Source organism: Pseudophryne corroboree, chromosome 3 (assembly GCF_028390025.1).
Source record: "Pseudophryne corroboree isolate aPseCor3 chromosome 3, aPseCor3.hap2, whole genome shotgun sequence".
Lineage (NCBI taxonomy): Eukaryota > Metazoa > Chordata > Amphibia > Anura > Myobatrachidae > Pseudophryne > Pseudophryne corroboree.
In genome coordinates, this window is record NC_086446.1 from 67,596,937 (window position 1) to 67,622,041 (window position 25,105).

The following is a 25,105-nucleotide window of genomic DNA, read 5'->3' on the forward strand; positions in this document are numbered from 1 at the left end:
GTTTTCATCATTGGACTAAGGACCAACATTTATGATGAGTGCAGAGACTTAAGCAGGATAACTGTAGGACGCGTTGCCTGGAAAAGCGTTTCTGGAACAGAACCGGGCACCTTAAACTTTTGTTTTTGACTTATTAGCACTACAAATAAAAATAACCCTGTATTGTCTAAGAAGGGGAGTCTGCTGTTCCCTTCTTGTGTGTAGGTGTAACAGTGCAATTGGTCTGACAGGATAGTCACTTAAAGTCATTTACAGCTTTTTATATAAACGTTTACAAGTAAATCACACCATCATAGACGTGTAGCATGCTTAGCACATAATTTAAGCAAACCTGCATTCAACAGATGAACATATATATATATTATATATACATACATACACATAAATCAAGCACTCTTGCAAAACATTACAAGTTATGACATAAGAATATACTTATTATGTTGTTAGGTTAGCAGGCATAGTGGCAGAACTATTAAGAGGCCTGGAGGTGAGGGGCCCAGCAATGCCAAGATATTCTGCACTAGGAGGCCCCAGCTCTACTCTCAAAGGTGAAGACTAAGGAGCCTGCAGTGAGCATGCGCTGGACCCACGCATTCCCAGAAGCCCTCTACTGGCAGCATTTCCAGCCCTTTCCCACATTTTTCTATGGAACCCTGCCATGCCCCGTTCCGGCCCTGAGTGCGTAACAAGAAAACATATAATACATTCCTTTGTGTAAAACAGTCCCAAATTCAGGAAAAAGAGGTCTCTCGATCCGGTATATCCGTTTTATGGCATTTAACGTTTGATTACTATGCTCAAGATGCCACCTTGACTTTGTGTGTTTTTAAGTGATTGGCGAGGCCTGACTTCACCGCAAAGCACTTGCCACACTCGGAGCACGAATGTGGCTTCTCCCCGCTATGTCTTTTCTGGTGCACCACAAGTTTCGACCTGTAGATGAAGCTTTTCCCGCATTCAGAGCAACTATAGGGCTTCTCTCCCTTGTGGATCCTCTGATGATTAAAGAGACCCGTCTTGACGGCAAAACACTTCCCACACTCGGGGCACGGGTACGGCTTCTCTCCCGTGTGTCGTTTCAAATGTGCCACCAGCGTGGACTTGTCGGTAAAACATTTCCCGCACTGAAGACAGGTGTGTGGCTTCTCTCCTTTGTGGCTTTTCTCATGACGGGAATAGTTTGACCTACTGAGAAAACATTTGCCGCACTCGGAGCAGGTAAACGGTTTCTCACCAGTGTGGATTTTCTGGTGTAAAATGAGATTGGATTTACAGGTAAAAGATTTCCCACACTCAAGGCAGGAAAAGGGCTTCTCTCCCGTATGAATTCTCTGGTGCTTACGGATCTCCGACTTACTGATAAAACATTTCCCGCATTCGCTGCAGGCGTAGGGTTTTTCACCAGTGTGGCTCTTCTGGTGTGCGACCAGATTTGATTTCCCAACGAAACACTTCCCACAGTCGGCGCAGCAAAACGGTCTCTCCCCGGTGTGTAGTTTCTGGTGCTCGTACAAGCTGGACTTCTGCGTAAAACATTTCCCGCACAGGGAGCATGAAAATGGTTTGGCTCCTGTGTGAGTGACTTGGTGCTTGGCGAGCCGGGTTTTCTCTGGGAAACTTTTACCGCAAATGCCGCAGAAGAACTGCTCCTCACCTGTGTGCATTTTTTTATGCTGGACGAGCTTAGACTTGGCGGTGAAGCTTTTGCCGCACTCGGGGCACGTGAAGGGCTTCTCCCCTGTGTGGATCCGCTCGTGAACGATCAGGTAGCCCTTAGTGGTAAAACATTTGCCACAGCCGGAACAGGAGAACGGTTTTTCCCCTGTGTGTGTCCGCTCGTGTGCAGTAAGCATTGATCTATAAGGAAAGCATTTCCCGCATTCCGAGCAAGAGAACTTACTGCTGGAGGTCTCACATGAGATGGATTCCTTTGTCCTATGAGTAGGCATACGGCTTTTGCTTCTATACGTTTCAGTGTCCATGAGGTCTCCGTCCTGAGATGAACATGATTCCTCCTTAATTTTAATACATAAATATTCTGTCTGCAGCGGATCGGTGTCTGTGAAGTTTTCTTCCTCTCCGGAGACTGATTCCTGCTTAATATGCCTAGATGGGTACGGTGTATGATCTGTAGGTGTATGAGTATTAGTGTCTGCATGGCTTCCTTCTTCAGAAGATGAGGATTCCTCCTTAACATGAATAGATAAATATTGTGTCAATGCATGATCCATTGGTGTATCAAGGTCAGTGTTTGAAATGTCTTCTTCACATAAGCCGGATTCCTCCTTAACATGTGTAGATTTGTGTTGTGTATCTATGTGTTTGGTAGACTTGCAGTCTGCGAGAATTCCACCATCATTTGACCCCGATTCCTCCTTGATATGCATAGAACTACATCTGGTCTCCTGATGATCAATCGATGTGTTGACCGGGAGATTCCCCTTTTTGTCGGACACAGATTTCTCCTTGATAGTAGTTCCTGGATGTTCCGTGGGTATACATTCTCTGAGGTTACCTTCTTCTGTTGCATTTTTTCTGCAGACATATGAATCTGTCAAGGAGAGATTCATATGTTTAAGCATGACATATAACATAGCAGACACCAGAGAAGAGACAGCCATCAGTCCTTCAAAGCACACATTCAGCACCTCTCACAAACCTGCCATTTTCATCTCAAAAACATTTCCAGGATCAGACCCTTTCTCACCCAGGATGCTACTAAGACCCTTATCCACTCACTGGTCATATCCAAACTACGTCCACCGCCCCTCTACTAAAAGCCCTTCACTGGCTTCCTTTCCCTTTCAGAATCCAAATCAAGTTTCTCACACTCACCTACAAAGCCCTCACCCACTCCTCTCCCATTTACATCTCTGACTGTATCTCCCTTTACTCTCCCACCCGTCCTCTTCGCTCTGCTATTGTATTTATTTTTTTATTATTTGCTTAGGTGCTCTGTGATTTGGCCCTGGGGATCCCTAGTGGTGCGATATAAAGGATAATAATAATAATTTAAAAAAAATAAGATTTTAAACCTACCGGTAAATCTTTTTCTCCTAGTGCGTAGAGGATGCTGGGGACTCCGTAAGGACCATGGGGTATAGACGGGCTCCGCAGGAGACATGGGCACTATAAAGAACTTTCAGTATGGGTGTGCACTGGCTCCTCCCTCTATGCCCCTCCTCCAGACCTCAGTTAGAGAACTGTGCCCAGAGTAGATGGACAATACGAGGAAAGGATTTTGTTAATCTAAAGGCAAGATTCATACCAGCCCACACCAATCATACCATATAACCTGGAATACACATAACCAGTTAACAGTATGAACAAATAACAGCATCGGTCCAAGACCGATACCAACTGTGACATAACCCTTATGTAAGCAACAACTATATACAAGTCTTGCAGATTTTCCGCACTGGGACGGGCGCCCAACATCCTCTACGGACTAGGAGGAAAAGATTTACCGGTAGGTTTAAAATCTTATTTTCTCTTACGTCCTAGAGGATGCTGGGGACTCCATAAGGACCATGGTGTTTATACCAAAGCTCCAGACCGGGCGGGAGAGTGCGGATGACTCTGCAGAACCGACTGAGCAAATGCGAGGTCCTCGTCAGCCAGGATATCAAACTTGTAGAATTTAGCAAAGGTGTTTGAACCCGACCAAGTGGCTGCTCGGCACAACTGTAAAGCCGAGACGCCTCGGGCAGCCGCCCAAGAAGAGCCCACCTTCCTAGTGGAATGGGCCTTTACCGAATTTGGTAACGGCAACCCAGCCGTAGAATAAGCCTGCTGAATCGTGTTACAGATCCAGCGAGCAATTGTCTGCTTTGAAGCAGGCGCGCCAATCTTGTTGGCTGCATACAGGACAAACAGAGCCTCTGTTTTCATAACCCTAGCCGTTCTGGCTACATACATTTTTAAGGCCCTGCCTACATCCAAGGACTTGGAGTCCTCCAAGTTACCCGTAGCCACAGGCACCATCACGATAGGTTGGTTCATATGAAATGAAGACACCACCTTAGGTAGAAATTGAGGACGAGTCCTTAACTCTGCTCGATCCACATGAAAAATCAAGTAGGGGCTCTTGTGAGACAAGGCCACCAATTCTGATACCTGCCTTGCAGATGCCAAGGCCAATAACATGACCACCTTCAAGGTGAGAAATTTCAATTCAACCGTTTGAAGGGGCTCAAACCAGTGAGATTTAAGGAACCGTAACACCACGTTAAGGTCCCAGGGCGCCACTGGGGGCACAAAAGGAGGCTGGATGTGCAGCACTCCCTTTACAAAAGTCTGGACTTCTGGGAGAGAAGCCAATTCCTTCTGAAAGAATATAGATAGGCTCTGTTAAGGTACAGATTTTGGCCCTAACTTTAGGCCCATATCCACTTCTGTCTGTAGGAAGTGGAGAAAACGGCCCAGATGGAAATCTTCCGTAGGAGCATTCTTGGCTTCACACCAAGAGACATATTTCCACCAGATACGGTGATAGTGTTTCGCTGTCACCTCCTTCCTAGCCTTTATCAGAGTAGGTATGACCTCCTCCGGAATACCTTTCTCAGCTAGGATTCGGCGTTCAACCACCATGCCGTCAAAGGCAACCGCGGTAAGTCTTGGAATACGCAGGGCCCCTGCTGCAACAGGTCCTCCCTGAGAGGAAGAGGCCAAGGATCTTCTGAGAGCATTTCCTGAAGATCTGAGTACCAGGCCCTTCGAGGCCAGTCTGGAACAATGAGTATTGACTGTACTCTGTTTTGTCTTATTATCCTCAAAATCTTTGCTATGAGAGTCAGAGGAGGGAACACATAGACCGACTGAAACACCCATGGTGTCAGCAGGGCGTCTACTGCTACTGCCTGAGGGTCCCGAAACCTGGCACAGTACCTCCGAAGATTCTTGTTGAGGCGTGACGCCATCATATTTATTTGAGGAATTCCCCAGAGATCTGTTATTTCTGCAAAGACTTCTTGATGAAGTCCCCACTCTCCTGGATGGAGATCGTGTCTGCTGAGGAAGTCTGCTTCCCAGTTGTCCACTCCCGGAATGAAGACAGCTGACACAGCGCTGACGTGATTTTCCGCCCAGCGAAGAATCCTGGTGGCTTCCGTCATTGCGACTCTGCTCCTTGTCCCGCCTTGGCGGTTCACATGTGCCACGGCTGTGACATTGTCTGATTGGATCAGAACCGGTAGGTTTCGAAGAAGACTCTCCGCTTGCCGAAGGCCGTTGTATATGGCCCTTAATTCCAGCACATTGATGTGCAGATAGGACTCCTGGTTTGACCATAGTCCCTGAAAATTTCTTCCTTGGATGACTGCTCCCCATCCTCGGAGGCTCGCGTCCGTGGTTACCAGAACCCAGTCTTGAATGCCGAACCTGCGACCCTCTAGAAGGTGAGCACTTTGCAGCCACCATAGAAGAGACACCCTGGCCCTGGGGGACAGTGTTATTTTTTGATGTATTTGTAGATGGGACCCGGACCACTTGTCCAGGAGGTCCCATTGAAACGTCCTCGCGTGAAACCTGCTGAAGGGGATGGCCTCGTAAGCGGCCACCATCTTTCCCAGAACTCGAGTGCATTGATGAACTGACCCTCTTTTTGGCTTTAGCAGGTCTCGGACCATGTTCTGTAGGTCCTGGGCTTTTTCGAACGGGAGAAAAACCTTCTTTCGTTCCGTGTCCAGAATCATGCCTAGGAATGATAGTCGAGTCGTTGGAACCAATTGCGACTTTTGCAGATTGAGAATCCACCCGTGCTGTTGGAGCACTCTCAGGGAGAGCGACACGTTTTTCAGCAATTGATCTCTTGATCTCGCCTTTATCAGGATATCGTCCAAGTATGGGATAATTGTGACACCCTGCTTGCGCAGGAGCACCATCATTTCCGCCATTACCTTGGTGAAAATCTTCGGGGCTGTGGAAAGCCCAAACGGCAACGTCTGAAACTGGTAATGACAATCCTGTACAGCGAATCTCAGGTACTCCTGATGAGAGGAATATATGGGGACATGAAGGTAAGCATCCTTTATGTCTAGCGACACTATAAAATCCCCCCCTTCCAGGCTGGATATTACCGCTCGGAGCGATTCCATCTTGAATCTGAACTGTTTTAAGTACAGGTTTAGGGATTTTAGATTTAAAATGGGTCTGACCGAACCATCCGGCTTCGGGACCACAAACAGGGTCGAATAATACTCTTTTCCCTGGTGGCTCAGGGGAACCCTGACAATCACTTGCTGTTGACACAGCGTTTGAATTGCAGATAATACTACTTCCCTCTCTGGGGAAGAAGCTGGTAAGGCCGACTTGAAAAACCGGCGCAGGGGCACCTCCTCGAATTCTAGCTTGTAGCTCTGGGAAACAATTTCCCTCGCCCAAGGATCCACGTTTGACTGAACCCAGACTTGGCTGAAAAGTCGAAGGCGTGCCCCCACCGATGCGGACTCCCGTAGGGGAGCCCCAGCGTCATGCGGTGGACTTAACGGAAGCCGGGGAGGACTTCTGCTCCTGGGAACTAGCAGAAGCAGGTGTTCTCTTACCTCTACCCTTGCCTCTGGCGAGGAAAGAGGAGCCCCGACCTCTTCTGGACTTATGCGACTGAAAGGACTGCATCTGATACTGTGGAGGTTTCTTTTGCTGTGTGGGAACAAAAGGTAAAAAGGTAGATTTACCCACGGTAGCTGTGGAAACCAGGTCCGCGAGACCATCCCCAAACAACACATAACCCTTGTAAGGTAAAACCTCCATATGCTTTTTTGAGTCCGCATCACCCGTCCACTGGCGGGTCCATAAGGATCGTCTTGCTGAAATAGCCATGGCATTAGCTCTGGAACCCAGCAATCCAATGTCTCTTTGAGCGTCTCTCATATATAAGACCGCGTCCTTAATGTGTGCTAACGTTAACAAAATGATATCCCTATCTAGGGTATCAAGGTCAGCTGACAGGGTATCTGTCCAAGCTGCTACTGCGCTACATACCCATGCCGACGCACTAGCCGGTCTAAGTAAAGTACCAGTATGTGTATAAATAGACTTTAACGTAGTCTCCTGCCTGCGGTCCGCAGGATCCTTGAGGGCCGCCGTATCAGGAGAAGGCAGCGCTACCTTCTTAGACAGGCGTATTAAAGCCTTGTCCACTGTGGAAGAGGATTCCCAACGTACCCTGTCCTGTGTAAGGAAAGGGTACGCCATAATAATCCTTTTGGGAATCTGCAGTTTCTTATCTGGAGTCTCCCAAGCTTTTTCACATAACTCGTTAAGTTCATGCGATGGGGGAAAGTTTACTACCTGCTTCTTTCCCTTAAACATGTGTACCTTTGTGTCGGGCACAGAGGGTTCATCAGTGATATGCAAAACATCTTTTATTGCAATAATCATACACTGAATGCTTTTTGTCACCCTAGGGTGCAATCTTGCTTCATCATAGTCGACACTGGAATCAGAGTCCGTGTCGGTATCTGTGTCCACTATATGTGACAAGGGACGCTTTTGAAACCCTGAGGGGCCCTGTGAGTCGGTCCAATCCGTGGATTGACCCCCTGTCGACTCCCTGGACTCTGCTTTGTCCAGTCTCTTGTGTAATGATGCTACACTTGCATTCAACATCTGCCACATATCCATGCATTCCTAAATCGCCACCACCGACGGGGACACACCACTCATTTGCTCCACCTCCTCCCTGGATAAGCCTTCCGCTTCAGACATGCCGACACGCACGTACCGACATCCCACACACACAGGGATATAACTATAAGGGGACAATTCCCCAACCAGGCCCTTAGGAGAGACAGAGAGAGAGTATGCCAGCACACACCCAGCGCCAAACTGACACTGGAATAACCCAGACAGCGCATATATATATATATATCTCACTGATTTTCTCACTCACTGCGCCTGTAATGTGCCCCCCTCCTCTTTTCCAGCCCTCTGAGCTCGTTCAGCAGGGGAGAGTCCGGGGAGCCAGCGTTCTCTGCAGCTTCTGTGGAGAAATTGGCGCTGGTTAGTGCTGAGGATCAAGCTCCGCCCCCTCCAGCGGCGGGCTTCGGTCCCGCTCTGTTTTACAAAAAATGGCGGGGGTTACTTTATTTACTGCCTCAGCAGTCTAATAATCTGTATTATGCCAGTGGTGAGGTTTATTGCTGCCCAGGGCGCCCCCCCTGCGCCCTGCACCCATCTATGCCTGCTCTGTGTGTGTTGTGTATGGGAGCAATGGCGCGCAGCGTTACCGCTGCACGCTTACTTCAGGAAGATCTGAAGTCTTCTGCCGCCTTGAAGTCTTCTTTTCTTCACATACTCACCCGGCTTCTATCTTCCGGCTCTGCGAGGAGGACGGCGGTGCGGCTCCGGGACGAACTCCAGGGTGAGACCTGTGTTCCGACTCCCTCTGGAGCTAATGGTGTCCAGTAGCCTAAGAAGCAGAGCCTATCACTTAAGTAGGTCTGCTTCTCTCCCCTCAGTCCCACGATGCAGGGAGTCTGTTGCCAGCAGTGCTCCCTGAAAATAAAAAACCTAACAAAATACTTTTAAACAGAAAGCTCAGGAGAGCTCCCTGTAATGCACCCTATCTCCTCTGGGCACAAGATCTAACTGAGGTCTGGAGGAGGGGCATAGAGGGAGGAGCCAGTGCACACCCATACTAAAAGTTCTTTATAGTGCCCATGTCTCCTGCAGAGCCCGTCTATACCCCATGGTCCTTACGGAGTCCCCAGCATCCTCTAGGACGTAAGAGAAAAAACATTTGCCACAGTCTCCAGTTTACTACTTTCCACACTGAATACAATTTATACCATTGTACATACACCTGGTAAATTAAAAAGACAATGGTCTTGTTTTAGCACTATCCAGAAGAGGGAACAGCAGATGGTTGGAAACAGTCCTCCTTTTCTTTTCTACCCTTCCTGACTATTATCTTTTTTTCCCACCCCTAATCCACAGCATACAGGGGTCAGGGGCACTCATTCCTTATTCCATGTCTGTGACAGATAGAGAACAGCAGTTACAGGATACCCGTCGTGTATAATTTTCCCTCTTTACGTCTTTCCATACTGAGAGAGAGATATATGATGTTATTGTATATTGGAATATAGCAATTATCTATGTAGTATGTAAGTACACAATGACTGATTCTATTTTGCAGATTATGGAAGGCTTCATATAGTGGAAGGCAGATTGCCTGTCAAAGGATGCTGCAATATATCACCAATCTGGATATACCAGCAATTAACACATCCAGAACACTTATATGCACCATTTGCTTGATGTAGCCAGTTTCTCGCTTTGTCCACTCTGGGACTTATAACAGAGTAAGCTATCTGTTGTTTAAGATTCCGGCTACGCTGGCGTGTTGCAGCAACTCTTACTATATGTGGGATCAGAAGTGACAATGTGCCAGTGTTTCAAAATTGCTCTCCGCAGGACTCCAGATGTGCTTGAATAAGTGCTAGAAAATACAAGCCTTAGGTGTAAGTCAGTCACTGTAAGTACAGAACAACAGGGATCATTCCGAGTTGATCGCACGCTAGCTGTTTGTAGCAGCCGTGCAAACGCATAGTCACCGCCCACAGGGGAGTGTATTTTTGCTTTGCAAGTGTGCGAACGCCTGTGCAGCCGAGCTCTGCAAAAACATTTTGTGCAGTTTCAGAGTAGGTCTGAACTTACTCAGCCGCTGCGATCACTTCAGTATTTTTGGTGGCGGAATTGACGTCACACACCCGCCCTCCAAACGCCCGGACACGCCTGCGTTTTCCCTACTACTCCCAGAATACGGTCAGTTGACACCCATAAACACCCTCTATCTGTCAATCTCCTTGCGATAGGCTGTGCGTATGGATTCTTCGTTAAATTCATAGCTCAGCAACGATCCGCGTTGTACCCGTACGACGTGCGTGCGCATTGTAATGCATACGCATGCGCAGTAGAGACCTGATTGCAACGTTGTATCATTTCACGAACCTCTTTGGGATCATATCCTCAGTCAATAAAGTCTTGTCCCATGTATTCCAAAGCCTCTCGTGGATTAGACGAGATTCTAACTACCCTTTCTGAGAGTAAGGGAGACCTTTCGGCAAAGGTTGTGGATGAAAGCTGGATGTGGTCTTATCAGTAGCTTTCTTGTATAAACTGGTCCAACAAATGTCCATCATCACACCTAACACAAACATCTAAAAACAATCTTTCTCTTACGTCCTAGAGGATGCTGGGGACTCCGTAAGGACCAGGGGGTATAGACGGGCTCCGCAGGAGACATGGGCACTATAAAGAACTTTTAGTATGGGTGTGCACTGGCTCCTCCCTCTATGCCCCTCCTCCAGACCTCAGTTAGATTCTGTGCCCAGAGGAGAATGGGTGCACTACAGGGTAGCTCTCCTGAGTTTCTCTGATAAAAGAATTTTGTTAGGTTTTTTATTTTCAGGGAGCACTGCTGGCAACAGGCTCCCTGCATCGTGGGACTGAGGAGAGAGAAGCAGACCTACTTAAGTGATAGGCTTTGCTTCTTAGGCTACTGGACACCATTAGCTCCAGAGGGATTCGGAACGCAGGTCTCCCCCCGCCGTTCGTCCCAGAGCCGCGCCGCCGTCCTCCTCGCAGAGCCGGAAGATAGAAGCCGGGTGACTGCGGAGTCAGTAAATATATACATCCCCCGCCATTTTTTGTACATTTGAGCGGGACCGAAGCCCGCCGCTGGAGGGGGCAGAGCTTGGTCTCAACAGCACTAACCAGCGCCATTTTCTCCACAGTGATCTGCAGAGAAGCTGGCTCCCCGGACTCTCCTCTGCTGAACAGTGATACAGGGCTGAAAAAGAGGGGGGGGGGGGGGGGCACATGTAGGCGCAGTGAGTGTATTACACAATTAATATATATAAAATCGCTTTATCTGGGAATTGTTTCCAGTGTCAGTTGGCGCTGGGTGTGTGCTGGCATACTCTCTCTCTGTCTCTCCAAAGGGCCTTGTTGGGGAACCTTATAGATATATCACTGTGTGTGTGTGGGGGTGTCGGTACGCGTGTGTCGGCATATCTGAAGCGGAAGGCTCATCCAAGGAGGAGGTGGAGCAGATGATTGTGGTGTCTCCGTCGGCAACGCCGACTCATGATTGGTTGGACATGTGGAATATTTTAAATGCAAATGTGACCTTATTACATAAAAGAATGGACAAAGCTGAGTTCAGGGAAACAGCAGGGAGTCAATCCACGGATTTGACTGGGTCACAGGGCCCTTCAGGGTCTCAAAAACGTCCCCTATCCCAAATAGCAGACACTGATACCGACACGGATTCGGACTCCAGTGTCGACTATGATGAGGCAAGGCTACACCCAAAGGTGGCCAAAAGTATTCATTATATGATTATGGCAATAAAAGATGCTTTGCATATCACAGGTGACCCCTCTGTCCCTGACACGAGGGTGCGCATGTATAAGGAAAAGAGACCGGAGGTAACCTTTCCCCCATCTCATGAACTGAACAAATTATTTGAAAAAGCTTGGGAAACTCCAGACAAGAAACTGCAGATTCCCAAGAGGATTCTTATGGCGTATACTTTCCCTGCAAAGGACAGGGTACTGTGGGAATCCTCGCCCAGGGTGGACAAGGCTTTAACGCGTCTGTCCAAGAAGGTGGCGCTACCGTCTCCAGGCACGGCAGCCCTCAAGGATCCTGCGGATCGTAGACAGGAAACTACCTTAAAATCTATTTATACGCATACGGGTGCTTTGCTCAGGCTGGCAATAGCATCGGCATGGGTTTGTAGCGCAGTTGCAGCGTGGACTGATACCTTATTAGCTGACATTGATACCCTGGACAGGGATACCATTTTACTGACTTGAGGTCACATTAAAGACGCAGTCTTATATATGAGAGACGCTCAAAGAGACGTTGGGCTGCTTGGTTCCAGAGCCAACGCCATGGCGGTTTCTGCGAGACGAGCTCTGTGGACCCGCCAATGGTTGGGTGATGCCGACTCCAAAAAGCATATGGAGGTTTTACCTTACAAGGGTGAAGTTTTGTTTGGGGATGGTCTCGCGGACCTGGTTTCCACAGCTACCGCGGGTAAATCTACGTTTTTGCCTTTTGTTCCCCCACAGCAAAAGAAAACTCCACAATATCAGATGCAGTCCTTTCGGTCGCATAAGTCCAGAAGAGGTCGAGGCTCCTCTTTCCTCGCCAGAGGTAAGGGTAGAGGTAAGAGAACACCTGCTTCGGCTAGTTCCCAGGAGCAAAAGTCCTCCCCGGCTTCTGCTAAATCCACCGCATGACGCTGGGGCTCCACGGAGGGAGTTCGCACTGGTGGGGGCACGTCTTCGACTTTTCAACCAGGTCTGGGATCTTTCAGACGTGGATCCTTGGGCGATGGAAATTGTATCCCAAGGTTACAAACTGGAGTTCGAAGAGGTGCCCCCTCGCCGATTTTTCAAGTCGGCCTTGCCAGCTTCTCCCCTGGAGAGGGAAGTAGTATTAGCTGCAATTCAAAAGCTGTGTCAGCAGCAAGTGATTGTCAAGGTTCCCCTGGTACAACAGGGGAAAGGGTACTATTCAACCCTGTTCATGGTCCCGAAGCCGGATGGTTCCGTCAGACCCATTTTAAATCTAAAATCCCTAAACCTGTACTTGAAAAAGTTCAAATTCAAGATGGAATCACTCCGGCCTGTGATATCCAGTCTGAAAGGAGGGGATTTTATGGTGTCACTGGACATGAAGGATGCCTACCTTCATGTCCCCATATTTCCTCCTCATCAGGAGTACCTGAGATTTGCGGTACAGGACGGTCATTACCAGTTTCAGACGTTGCCGTTTGGGCTTTCCACGGCCCCGAGGATTTTCACCAAGGTGATGGCGGAAATGATGGTGCTCCTGCGCAGGCAGGTAGTCACAATTATCCCGTACTTGGACGATCTCCTGATAAAGGCGAGATCGAGAGATCAATTGCTGAAAAGCGTGTCGCTCTCCCTGAGAGTGTTACAACACCACGGTTGGATCCTCAATCTGCCAAAGTCACAGTTGATTCCAACGACTCGACTATCATTCCTAGGCATGATTCTGGACACGGGACAGAAGAGGGTTTTTCTACCAATGGAAAAAGCCCAGGACCTCCGGAACATGGTCAGGGACCTGCTAAAACCAAAAAGAGTGTCTGTTCATCAATGCACTCGAGTTCTGGGAAAATGGTGGCAGCTTACGAGGCCATCCCCTTCAGCAGGTTCCATGCGAGGACCTTTCAGTGGGACCTTCTGGACAAGTGGTTAGGGTCCCATCTGCAAATACATCAAAAGATAAGCTTGTCCCCCAGGACCAGGGTATCTCTCCTGTAGTGGCTGCAAAGTGCTCACCTTCTAGAGGGTCGCAGGTTCGGCATTCAAGATTGGGTTCTGGTGACCACGGACGCGAGCCTCCGAGGATGGGGAGCAGTCACACAAGGAAGAAATTTTCAGGGACTATGGTCAAGCCAGGAGGCTTGTCTACACATCAATGTGCCGGAATTGAGGGCCATATACAACGGCCTACGACAAGCGGAGAATCTTCTTCGCGGCCTACCGGTCCTGATTCAATCAGACAACGTCACAGCCGTGGCTCATGTAAACCGCCAAGGCGGGACAAGGAGCAGAGTGGCAATGGCGGAAGCCACTAGGATTCTTCGCTGGGTGGAAAATCACGTAAGCGTTCTGTCAACAGTCTTAATACCGGGAGTGGACAACTGGGAAGCAGACTTCCTCAGCAGACACGATCTCCATCCAGGAGAGTGGGGACTTCATTAAGATGTCTTTGCAGAGATAACAAGTCTTTGGGGAATTCCTCAAACAGACATGATGGCGTCACGCCTCAACAAAAAGCTTCGGAGGTATTGTGCCAGGTCAAGGGACCCTCAGGCAGTAGAGGTATACGCCCTAGTGACACCGTGGGTGTTTCAGTCGGTCTATGTGTTCCCTCCTCTGCCTCTCATCTCAAAAGTGTTGAGAATCATAAGACGAAAAAGAGTACAGACAATACTCGTTGTTCCAGATTGGCCTCGAAGGGCCTGGTATTCGGATCTTCAGGAGATGCTCACAGAAGATCCGTGGCCTCTTCCTCTCAGGGAGGACCTGTTGCAGCAGGGGCCCTGCAGGTTCCAAGACTTACCGCGGTTGCGTTTGACGGCATGGCGGTTGAAGACCGAATCCTAGCTGAGAAAGGTATTCCGGAAGAAGTCATCCCTACTCTGATAAAGGCTAGGAAGGAGGTAACGGCGAAGCATTATCACCGTATCTGGAGGAAGTATGTATCTTGGTGTGAAGCCAAGAATGCTCCTACGGAAGATCTCCATCTGGGACGTTTTCTCCACTTCCTACAGACAGGAGTGGATATGGGCCTGAAGTTAGGCTCCATTAAGGTACAGATTTCAGCCCTATCTATATTCTTTCAGAAGGAATTGGCTTCTCTCCCAGAAGTCCAGACTTTTGTAAAGGGAGTGCTGCACATCCAGCCTCCTTTTGTGCCCCCAGTGGCACCATGGGACCTTAACGAGTTGTTACAGTTCCTTAAATCACACTGGTTTGAACCCCTTCAAACGGTTGAATTAAAATTTCTCACCTGGAAGGTGGTCATGTTATTAGCCTTGGCATCTGAAAGGCGGGTGTCAGAGTTGGCGGCCTTGTCTCACAAGAGCCCCTACTTGATTTTTCATGTGGATAGAGCAGAATTGAGGACTCGTCCTCAATTTTTGCCTAAGGTGGTTTCTTCATTTCATATGAACCAACCTATCGTGGTGCCTGTGGCTACGGGTGACTTGGAGGACTCCAAGTCCCTGGATGTAGTCAGGGCCTTAAAAATGTATGTAGCCAGGACGGCTAGGGTTAGGAAAACAGAGGCCCTGCTTGTCCTGTATGCAGCCAACAAGGTTGGCGCGCCTGCTTCTAAGCAGACTATTGCTTGCTGGATCTGTAACACGATTCAGCAGGCTCATTCTACGGCAGGATTGCCGTTTCCAAATTCGGTAAAGGCCCATTCCACTAGGAAGGTGGGCTCTTCTTGGGCGGCTGCCCGAGGCGTCTCGGCATTACAGTTGTGCCGAGCAGCTACTTGGTCGGGTTCAAACACTTTTGCAAAATTCTACAAGTTTGATACCCTGGCTGATGAGGACCTCGCGTTTGCTCAATCGGTGCTGCAGAGTCATCCGCACTCTCCCGCCCGGTTTGGAGCTTTGGTATAAGCCCCATGGTCCTTACGGAGTCCCCAGCATCCTCTTGGACGTAAGAGAAAATACGATTTTAAACCTACCGGTAAATCTTTTTCTCCTAGTCTGTAGAGGATGCCGGGCGCCCGTCCCACTGCGGACTAAATCTGCAAGACTTGTATATAGTTGTTGCTTACATAAGGGTTATGTTACAGTTGAGATCGGTCTTTGACTGATACTGTTTTTTGTTCATACTGTTAACTGATTGTGTATATTCCAGGTTATACGGTGTGGTTGGTGTGGGCTGGTATGAATCTTGCCCTTAGATTAACAAAATCCTTTCCTCATATTGTCCATCTCCTCTGGGCACAGTTTCTCTAACTGAGGTCTGGAGGAGGGGCATAGAGGGAGGAGCCAGTTCACACCCATACTAAAAGTTCTTTATAGTACCCATGTCTCCTGCGGAGCCCGTCTATACCCCCTGGTCCTTACAGAGTCCCCAGCATCCTCTACGGACTAGGAGAAAAAGATTTACCGGTAGGTGTAAAATCTTATTATCTTCCGTGAGTTGAATGTCATGCAATTTGGATACAAATATATATAATTTGAACTCTATGGTGCCAGGAGATCTCAATGAAGAATTTCCTTTTTCAGCATGTTTATAATATGTTGCTTCCTGCATCACTTTTTGTCAGTGACAAATATAGCACATGTATCAGTAATTGCTGGATTCCATTGTGTGATCTTTTGGGTGTGGTAGACAGTTAAAAGACCGAAAGTCATTAGGTCGACACTATATGGTCAACAGTCAAAAGGTCGACATGTTTTTTTCATGCTTTTAAAACTTTTTTTCCCCATCTACAATCCATGTCACAAACTATTACCTTTAGTAACCTTGGGGGTCATTCCGACCCGATCGCACGCTGCAGTTGTTCGCAGCTGTGCAATCGGGTCTGAACTGCACATGCGTCACGACTGCAATGTGCAGGCGCCTCATTACCCGGCGGGCAGCGATGAGAATACAGAAGATCGCAAGAAGATTGACAGGAAGAGGCCGGCTGGGGGCGTCAACTGACCGTTTTCTGGGAGTGCCGAAGAAAACGCAGGCATGTCCGGACGTCAGAAGGGATCCTGACGTCAGCTGCAAGAAGATCCATCGCAGCGGGTGAGTAAGTTTGAGCTGTGCAGAGACTGCACAAACTTTTTGTTTGTGCAGCTCTCTGCACAAGCGATCGCAACCCCTGCACAGCCCTAACCCCCTCCCCTGTAGGCGGCGATTACCTGGTCGCAGCAGTGCTAAAAATAGCCTGCGTGCGACCAGGTAGGAATGACCCCCCCTTGTGTCAACCTTTTGATTCTGACGACCTATCGACGGTCTCTCTTTTAATTGTCTAACTTGTATACCACACCCAGAAGATCCCACAATGGATATGATCCCACTGAGAGTTTGTGAAACGATAATAAGATTTTACTCACCGGTAAATCTATTTCTCGTAGTCCGTAGTGGATGCTGGGAACTCCATAAGGACCATGGGGAATAGACGGGCTCCGCAGGAGACTGGGCACTCTAAGAAAGAATTAGATCTACTGGTGTGCACTGGCTCCTCCCTCTATGCCCCTCCTCCAGACCTCAGTTAGGGAAACTGTGCCCGGAAGAGCTGACACAATAAGGAAAGGATTTGGAATCCCGGGTAAGACTCATACCAGCCACACCAATCACACCGTACAACTCGTGATACTATACCCAGTTAACAGTATGAATAACAACTGAGCCTCACGAACAGATGGCTCATAACAATAACCCTTTAGTTAGGCAATAACTATATACAAGCATTGCAGACAATCCGCACTTGGGATGGGCGCCCAGCATCCACTACGGACTACGAGAAATAGATTTACCGGTGAGTAAAATCTTATTTTCTCTGACGTCCTAGTGGATGCTGGGAACTCCGTAAGGACCATGGGGATTATACCAAAGCTCCCAAACGGGCGGGAGAGTGCGGATGACTCTGCAGCACCGATTGAGCAAACTCAAGGTCCTCCTCAGCCAGGGTATCAAACTTGTAGAATTTTGCAAACGTGTTTGATCCCGACCAGGTAGCAGCTCGGCAAAGTTGTAAAGCCGAGACCCCTCGGGCAGCCGCCCAAGAAGAGCCCACCTTCCTCGTGGAATGGGCTTTGACTGATTTAGGATGCGGCAGTCCAGCCGCAGAATGTGCAAGTTGAATCGTGGAGCAGATCCAGCGAGCAATAGTCTGCTTAGAAGCAGGAGCACCCAGCTTGTTGGGTGCATGCAGGATAAACAGCGAGTCAGTTTTTCTGACTCTAGCCGTCCTGGAGACATAGATTTTCAGGGCCCGGACTACGTCCAGCAACTTGGAAGCCTCCAAGTCCCGAGTAGCCGCAGGCACCACTATAGGTTGGTTCAAATGAAACGCTGATACCACCTTAGGGAGGAATTGGGGACGCGTCCTCAATTCTGCTCTGTCCATATGGAAGATCAGATAGGGGCTTTTACAGGACAAAGCCGCCAATTCTGACACCCGCCTAGCCGAAGCCAAGGCCCAAAGCATGACCACTTTCCACGTGAGATATTTTAAATCCACGGTCTGAAGTGGCTCAAACCAATGTGATTTTAGGAAATCCAACACAACGTTGAGATCCCAAGGTGCCACTGGGGGCACAAAAGGGGACTGAATATGCAGCACTCCCTTAACAAACGTCTGAACTTCAGGCAGTGAAGCCAGTTCTTTTTGAAAGAAAATAGACAGGGCTGAAATCTGGACTTTAATGGATCCCAATTTTAGGCCCATAGTCACTCCTGACTGTAGGAAGTGCAGAAAACGACCCAACTGGAAGTCCTCTGTAGGGGCCTTCCTGGCCTCACACCAAGCAACATATTTTCGCCATATGCGGTGATAATGCTTTGCTGTCACATCTTTTCTAGCTTTTATCAGCGTAGGAATGACTTCAACCGGCATGCCCTTTTCCATCAGGATCCGGCGTTCAACCGCCATGCCATCAAACGCAGCCGCGGTAAGTCTTGGAACAGACAGGGCCCCTGCTGTAGCAGGTCCTGTCTGAGAGGCAGAGGCCAAGGGTCCTCTGAGATCATTTCTTGCAGTTCCGGGTACCAAGTCCTTCTTGGCCAATCCGGAACGATGAGTATAGTTCTTACTCCTCTCTTTCTTATTATCCTCAGCACCTTTGGTATGAGAGGAAGAGGAGGGAACACATAAACCGACTGGTACACCCACGGTGTCACTAGAGCGTCCACAGCTATCGCCTGAGGGTCCCTTGACCTGGCGCATTATCTTTTTAGCTTTTTGTTTAGGCGGGACGCCATCATGTCCACCTGTGGCCTTCCCCAACGGTTTACAATCAGTTGGAAGACTTCTGGATGAAGTCCCCACTCTCCCGGGTGGAGGTCGTGCCTGCTGAGGAAGTCTGCTTCCCAGTTGTCCACTCCCGGAATGAACACTGCTGACAGTGCTATCACGTGATTTTCCGCCCATCGGAGAATCCTTGTGGCTTCTGCCATCGCCATCCTGCTTCTTGTGCCGCCCTGTCGGTTTACATGGGCGACCGCCGTGATGTTGTCTGACTGAATCAGCACCGGCTGGTTTTGAAGCAGGGGTCTTGCCTGACTTAGGGCATTGTAAATGGCCCTTATTTCCAGAATATTTATGTGTAGGGAAGCCTCCTGACTCGACCATTGTCCTTGGAAGTTTCTTCCCTGAGTGACTGCCCCCCAACCTCGGAGGCTTGCATCCGTGGTCACCAGGACCCAGTCCTGTATGCCGAATCTGCGGCCCTCGAGTAGATGAGCACTCTGTAGCCACCACAGCAGAGACACCCTGGCCCTCGGGGACAGGGTGATCAGCCGATGCATCTGAAGATGCGATCCGGACCACTTGTCCAACAGATCCCACTGAAAGATCCTTGCATGGAACCTGCCGAATGGAATTGCTTTGTAAGAAGCTACCATCTTTCCCAGGACTCGCGTGCAGTGATGCACCGACACCTGTTTTGGTTTTAGGAGGTCTTTGACCAGAGATGACAACTCCTTGGCCTTCTCCTCCGGGAGAAACACCTTCTTCTGTTCTGTGTCCAGAATCATACCCAGGAACAGCAGACACGTCGTAGGAACCAGCTGCGACTTTGGAATATTCAGAATCCAGCCGTGCTGTTGTAGCTCTTCCTGAGATAGTGCTACTCCGACCAACAACTGCTCCCTGGACCTCGCCTTTATAAGGAGATCGTCCAAGTATGGGATAATTATAACTCCCTTCTTTCGAAGGAGTATCATCATTTCGGCCATTACCTTGGTAAATACCCTCGGTGCCGTGGACAGACCAAACGGCAACGTCTGGAATTGGTAATGGCAGTCTTGTACCACAAAATGGAGGTACACCTGGTGAGGTGGATAAATGGGGACATGCAGGTACGCATCCTTGATGTCCAGTGATACCATGTAATCCCCTTCTTCCAGGCTTGCAATAACCGCCCTGAGCGATTCCATTTTGAACTTGAACCTTCTTATATAAGTGTTCAAGGATTTTAAATTTAGAATGGGTCTCACCGAATAGTCTGGTTTCGGTACCACAAACATTGTGGAATAGTAACCCCGTCCCTGTTGAAGGAGGGGAACTTTGATTATCACCTGCTGGAGGTACAGCTTGTGAATTGCCGCCAGTACTACCTCCCTGTCCGGGGGAGTAGCTGGCAAGGCTGATTTGAGGTAACGGCGAGGGGGAGACGTCTCGAATTCCAGCTTGTATCCCTGAGATACCACTTGTAGAACCCAGGGATCCACCTGTGAGCGAACCCACCGGTCGCTGAAGTTCCGGAGAAGGGCCCCCACCGCACCTGGCTCCACCAGTCGAGCCCCAGCGTCATGCGGTGGATGTAGTGGAAGCACTTCTGTTCTTGGGAACTGGCTGTATGGTGCAGCTTTTTCCCTCTACCCCTGCCTCTGGGCAGAAAGGACGCGCCTTTAACCCGCTTGCCTTTCTGGGGCCGAAAGGACTGTACCTGATAATACGGTGCTTTCTTTGGCTGTGAGGGAACCTGGGGTAAAAATGTCGATTTCCCAGCTGTCGCTGTGGAAACGAGGTCCGAGAGACCATCCCCAAACAATTCCTCACCCTTGTAAGGCAAAACCTCCATGTGCCTTTTAGAATCCGCATCACCTGTCCACTGCCGAGTCCATAATACTCTCCTGGCAGAAATGGACATTGCATTTATTCTAGATGCCAGCCGGCAAATATCCCTCTGTGCATCTCTCATGTATAAGACTACGTCTTTAATATGCTCTATGGTTAGCAATATAGTGTCCCTGTCAAGGGAATCAATATTATCAGACAGGGAATCAGACAACGCAGCTGCAGCACTGCACATCCATGCTGAAGCAATAGCAGGTCTCAGTATAGTACCTGAGTGTGTATATACAGACTTCAGGATAGCCTCCTGCTTTCTATCCGCAGGCTCCTTTAAGGCAGCCGTATCCTGAGACGGTAGTGCCACCTTTTTTGACAAGCGTGTGAGCGCTTTATCCACCCTCGGGGATGTTTCCCAACGTACCCTGTCCTCTGGCGGGAAAGGGTACGCCATTAGTAACTTTTTAGAAATCACTAGTTTTTTATCAGGGGAAGCCCACGCTTCATCACACACTTCATTTAACTCATCTGAAGGGGGAAAAACCACTGGTTGCTTTTTCTCCCCAAACATAATACCCTTTTTAGCGTAATCATGCAACGGATAGCCCTAGTGGAATGTACATTAGTCTCGTCGTCGTCGACACTGGAGTCAGACTCAGTGTCGACATCTTTGAGACGCCTGGGCAGGCATGGGCTGAGAAGCCGGCTGTCCCACGGCTGTTACGTCATCCAGCCTTTAATGTAAGGAGTTTATGTCGGTTAATACCTTCCACATATCCATCCACTCTGGTGTCGACCCCGCAGGGGGTGACATCACATTTATCGGGACCTGCTCCGCCTCCACATAAGCCTCCTCATCAAACATGTCGACACAGCCGTACCGACACACCGCACACACACACACAGGGAATGCTCTGACTGAGGACAGGACCCCACAAAGTCCTTTGGGGAGACAGAGAGAGAGTATGCCAGCACAGAAGTTTCTTCACTCTCCCCGTCACCCGGCCCCATAGCCCTGCATGCTAGTATGGACGAGATTGTCCAAATTGGCATGCATGTATTAGTGACCCGGCACCAACGATGAACGAGTGTGGGGCTGCGCATCGTTGGTGCCTACACACTGAACGATATGAACGAGTTCTCATTCATTAATTAGTATTGTCGCTTAGTGTGTAAAGCCTATAAGAGTTGCTGCAGCACTCCCTTGTTCTGTTACAAGCGTAGCCGGAATCTTAAACAACAGATAACTTACTCTGATATAAGTCCCAGAGTGACTGGTTATGACACAAGGTTACTAAAGGTAATAGTTTGTGACATGGATAGTCAATGAAAAAAAAAGGTTGCAAAAGCATGAAAAAACCCTAAAAGACATGTGTCGACCCTGCTGACTGTCTGACTTTTGATCCTGTCAACCTAATGACTGTCTATCAACCGCCCCCCGGTTTTTTGTGAGTGTTTTTTTTTTTAAGGTTTTTGGTTTTTTTTTATGTATGTTTATATATTTTTATGATCAACCTTGTTGCCTCCTGTAAATTCAGAATTTGGCAGCAGTTGGGCATTATTATTATTACCTATAAGTAATAATGTAGCAATATCAGACTATTCTCCTTATAGGCGCTTGTGGTATCTGGCCTATTAAGTGTTGGTAAATATATCCGTCACTTCACCTTGCCTGGTTGAGCAGGAGATATCTTCTCACTACAAAGGTGTAACAATCGTATCTCACAAAGTAATCCAATAACTAGTACGAGGCCTTTTTATTCCATATTCTCATCATTTTATGGCATAATTTATCTTGCAACATTAACTTCCTTTTTCCCTTGTATTTACCACACCTCATACATTACTTTACAACCTAAGTAGTAGTGTGTCAAATGTCATCAACCTTAGGGCCATATTCAATAGCTGTCGGGTCCTTTCTGACAGAAAGGACCCGACAGTACTGTATTCAATGTCGGGCCAAACCCGACAGGTTTGGCCCGGTCCCGACAGTGTCAATCCAACTTTTTTAAAAGTCGGATTGACATTGTCGGAAACGGGGCTAAAACCTGTCGGGTTTGGCCCGGCATTGAATTGACAATACACGTTCAGCCGCCGATCCGCGTGTATTCCGGCAGTCTTCCGACAAGTCGGAAAAAAGCTGCCGGTAGTAAATAGGTCGGAACCCCTTCCGACCTCAATCGGTCGGAAGCTGCCATCTTTCCGACAAGAGTGCAGCTTCCGACTCTTATTGAATACACCCCTTAGAAGACAACACTTCAGCACTTTAAACGTAAGCGTGCAGTTATCGGGTTTCATAGCTCAGCTCTGTTTTGCCAAAAGTGCGGTCATGCAGATCCAGAGGGCGGGTACTTGATTATTTTTAGGATCGTTCAATCAGTTCCTGATGCTTTGGTTTGGTCCAATATCATGGTCAGGCTCTTATCCTGTTTAGACACTTCGGCACATTGGGGATGTTGCACAAAATTATATTATGTCACACATTGGGCCTAATTCAGCATTCGACTATTCGCACGACTACAACTCACTTCACTAGCATGTGGGAGGACACCCAGCACAGGGCAAATCTGCCCTGCATGCCGGAACCTCCACCCCACACACTAACATGTGAACGCTTCGCTAAGCAGTGAAGCGCTCGCATGATAACGGCTGCCATTATTTGGGCCCAGCGGCTGCGAGTGATGTCACGCAGCCGCCGAGGCCGGCCCCGCAAACGGTCTGGACACGCCTCCATTGTCTGGACTGTGCCCCCCAAACGGCGAGTTGACGCCTACAAAAAGCTGTGCCGACGCCCGTTACCTCATGCGATCGCAGTTTAATTACTCACGCATGCGCGCAGCGGTGTACGTGCATAAGCAGAAGTACTAAAATGGGTAAATACCGATTTTAGCACTTCAGCGATTCATTCTGAATTAGGCCCTTTATACAACCCCACGTGCGAAAAACTAAAATATAGACATGTCATTTGTGGATTCTGTGAGCAAAAAAAAGAAAAATACTGAGGCAGGGATTATCCGCCCATCCCTGACAAATAATTCAGCTGTTTACTTTCTATATAATGTGGCATCGCAGGCGAAACAATGCTTCTTTCACCTCACACCCCCATGAGGATGCACAGTAAAAGGAGCCTGTGCTGGTGTGCTGTTATTATCCGTGGATGTTTGGCCATTTTGAATACCACTATTGGAAAACTATGTCCCTCACGCCCTGGACCTTCATATTAATCCTCAGAATCTAATTCGAATTACCCGCGACGACCGATTTAATCAGCGGGGATTTCCCACGCATTAAGCCACAGAGGTGTTCCCGAAGCTGCAAGGTAAAGTCTCCAATAAAAGGCACCCCCTCAGGGGTTCAACTTGCGGGGACAAGGCTGTTTTATTGAATAGCTCTGGGCGTGAAATCTGGAGCTATTCCCTGCTTAGCAAACCTCACAGCTAATTGGATTCCTCATGTTTGAAGCTGCTATTGTGTTCTAACACCAATTTCAGAAGGTATTCAGATGGGGATAATATTTGCAATATACATCATTACCCACTGATCCAAGGGTCTGGTCATTCTTCATCGTCACGTCATGTGTTGTACGAAGGAGTCTTCTTCCTGCATAGAGAAAAAAATGTGACAGCATGATCCAAAAAAAACCAAAACATTTTATATTACTGCTTAAACATATAGCAACTCCGTAATATATTCTATTATGTAGCTGTGTGAGAATTCAGTATTGTTGGAAGATTCACTTATAACCTTGCCATAATATCCCTTTAATCCGGGACACCTATGATTTATACAGGTTCTATAGCTGAATAAAACCGGGTGAAATGCAAACTGGAATTTAGCCAGCCACGGAACATGTGAAAATCATAGGTGTTCCGGATTCAAGGGATAGCTCGCGCCGGCTACTTATAACAAAATCATGTACAGTGCTCCAACTATAATACCAACACCCAATATAACATTGTACAGCTAGAGGTTATGTTCTGATGTTAGTTTGATGAGGAACCATTTTGGACCTGGTCATATTGTAACAACTAGAAAACGATTTAGGGTGAATAAGCTCAGCTCTTCATGCTCCACACACAGGATGTACTCCGATAACAGAACAACTCAAAGTCCTAGGCCCAATTACCTATGGCTGATTAGTATAGTGGCCTAGTAGACAGAGATTAAACAATTAGAACATTGTTATGTGTCAAAACTTCACAAAGGCACATAAAAATAAAAGCATCTTTTAATCTGACCTTACTGAGATGTACAGTGCCAACAAGGATGACCTGCATAAAGTGCCATAATCATATAATCCACCACTTGGTTGATGAAAGAAGATACCGTGAGTAAAAAAATAAAAAAAATAAAAAAGTTTACAAAATCTATAACTCAGATTAGTAACAATAGAAATATATAGAAGATGGAATAGTAACTTTAGTAATTAGATAATATGTAGATGGAATAATGAAAGCTATATTACATGGTACAGTATATTGATAAATAATACAGAGGAGATATGTGTAACATGGTATAATGATATATAATATAGAGGAGAGGTATAGAACATGGACTAATGATAAATAATATAGATGCAAGATATATGATGTATAAAACATGGACTAAGGTAACATATGGACAAAAAATAAGAATTTACTCACCGGTAATTCTATTTCTCGTAGTCCGTAGTGGATGCTGGGAACTCCGTAAGGACCATGGGGAATAGACGGGCTCCGCAGGAGACTGGGCACTCTAAAGAAAAGATTAGGTACTATCTGGTGTGCACTGGCTCCTCCCTCTATGCCCCTCCTCCAGACCT

The 25,105-nt window shown here is 48.0% G+C and overlaps 1 protein-coding gene across 5 annotated transcripts in view; it reads right to left on the minus strand.

The window, feature by feature from the left end:
- Window positions 1-244: 244 nt before the first annotated feature.
- The window catches only part of LOC135054746 (gastrula zinc finger protein XlCGF26.1-like), a 37,896-nt gene continuing 13,035 nt past the window's right edge, over window positions 245-25,105 (minus strand). For 3 of the 5 annotated variants that reach the window (XM_063958046.1, XM_063958047.1, XM_063958048.1), the window contains 2 exons: window positions 23,839-23,904; window positions 245-2,551 (listed from right to left, as the gene is read on the minus strand). In XM_063958046.1, the coding sequence (XP_063814116.1) occupies window positions 798-2,551; window positions 23,839-23,869 (1,785 nt within the window). In that variant the 5' untranslated portion in view covers window positions 23,870-23,904 and the 3' untranslated portion in view covers window positions 245-797. Of the gene's footprint in view, window positions 2,552-23,838; window positions 23,905-24,542; window positions 24,586-24,947; window positions 25,048-25,105 lie in introns of those variants that run through there. The other 2 variants (XM_063958049.1, XM_063958051.1) reach the window with 2 other exon arrangements.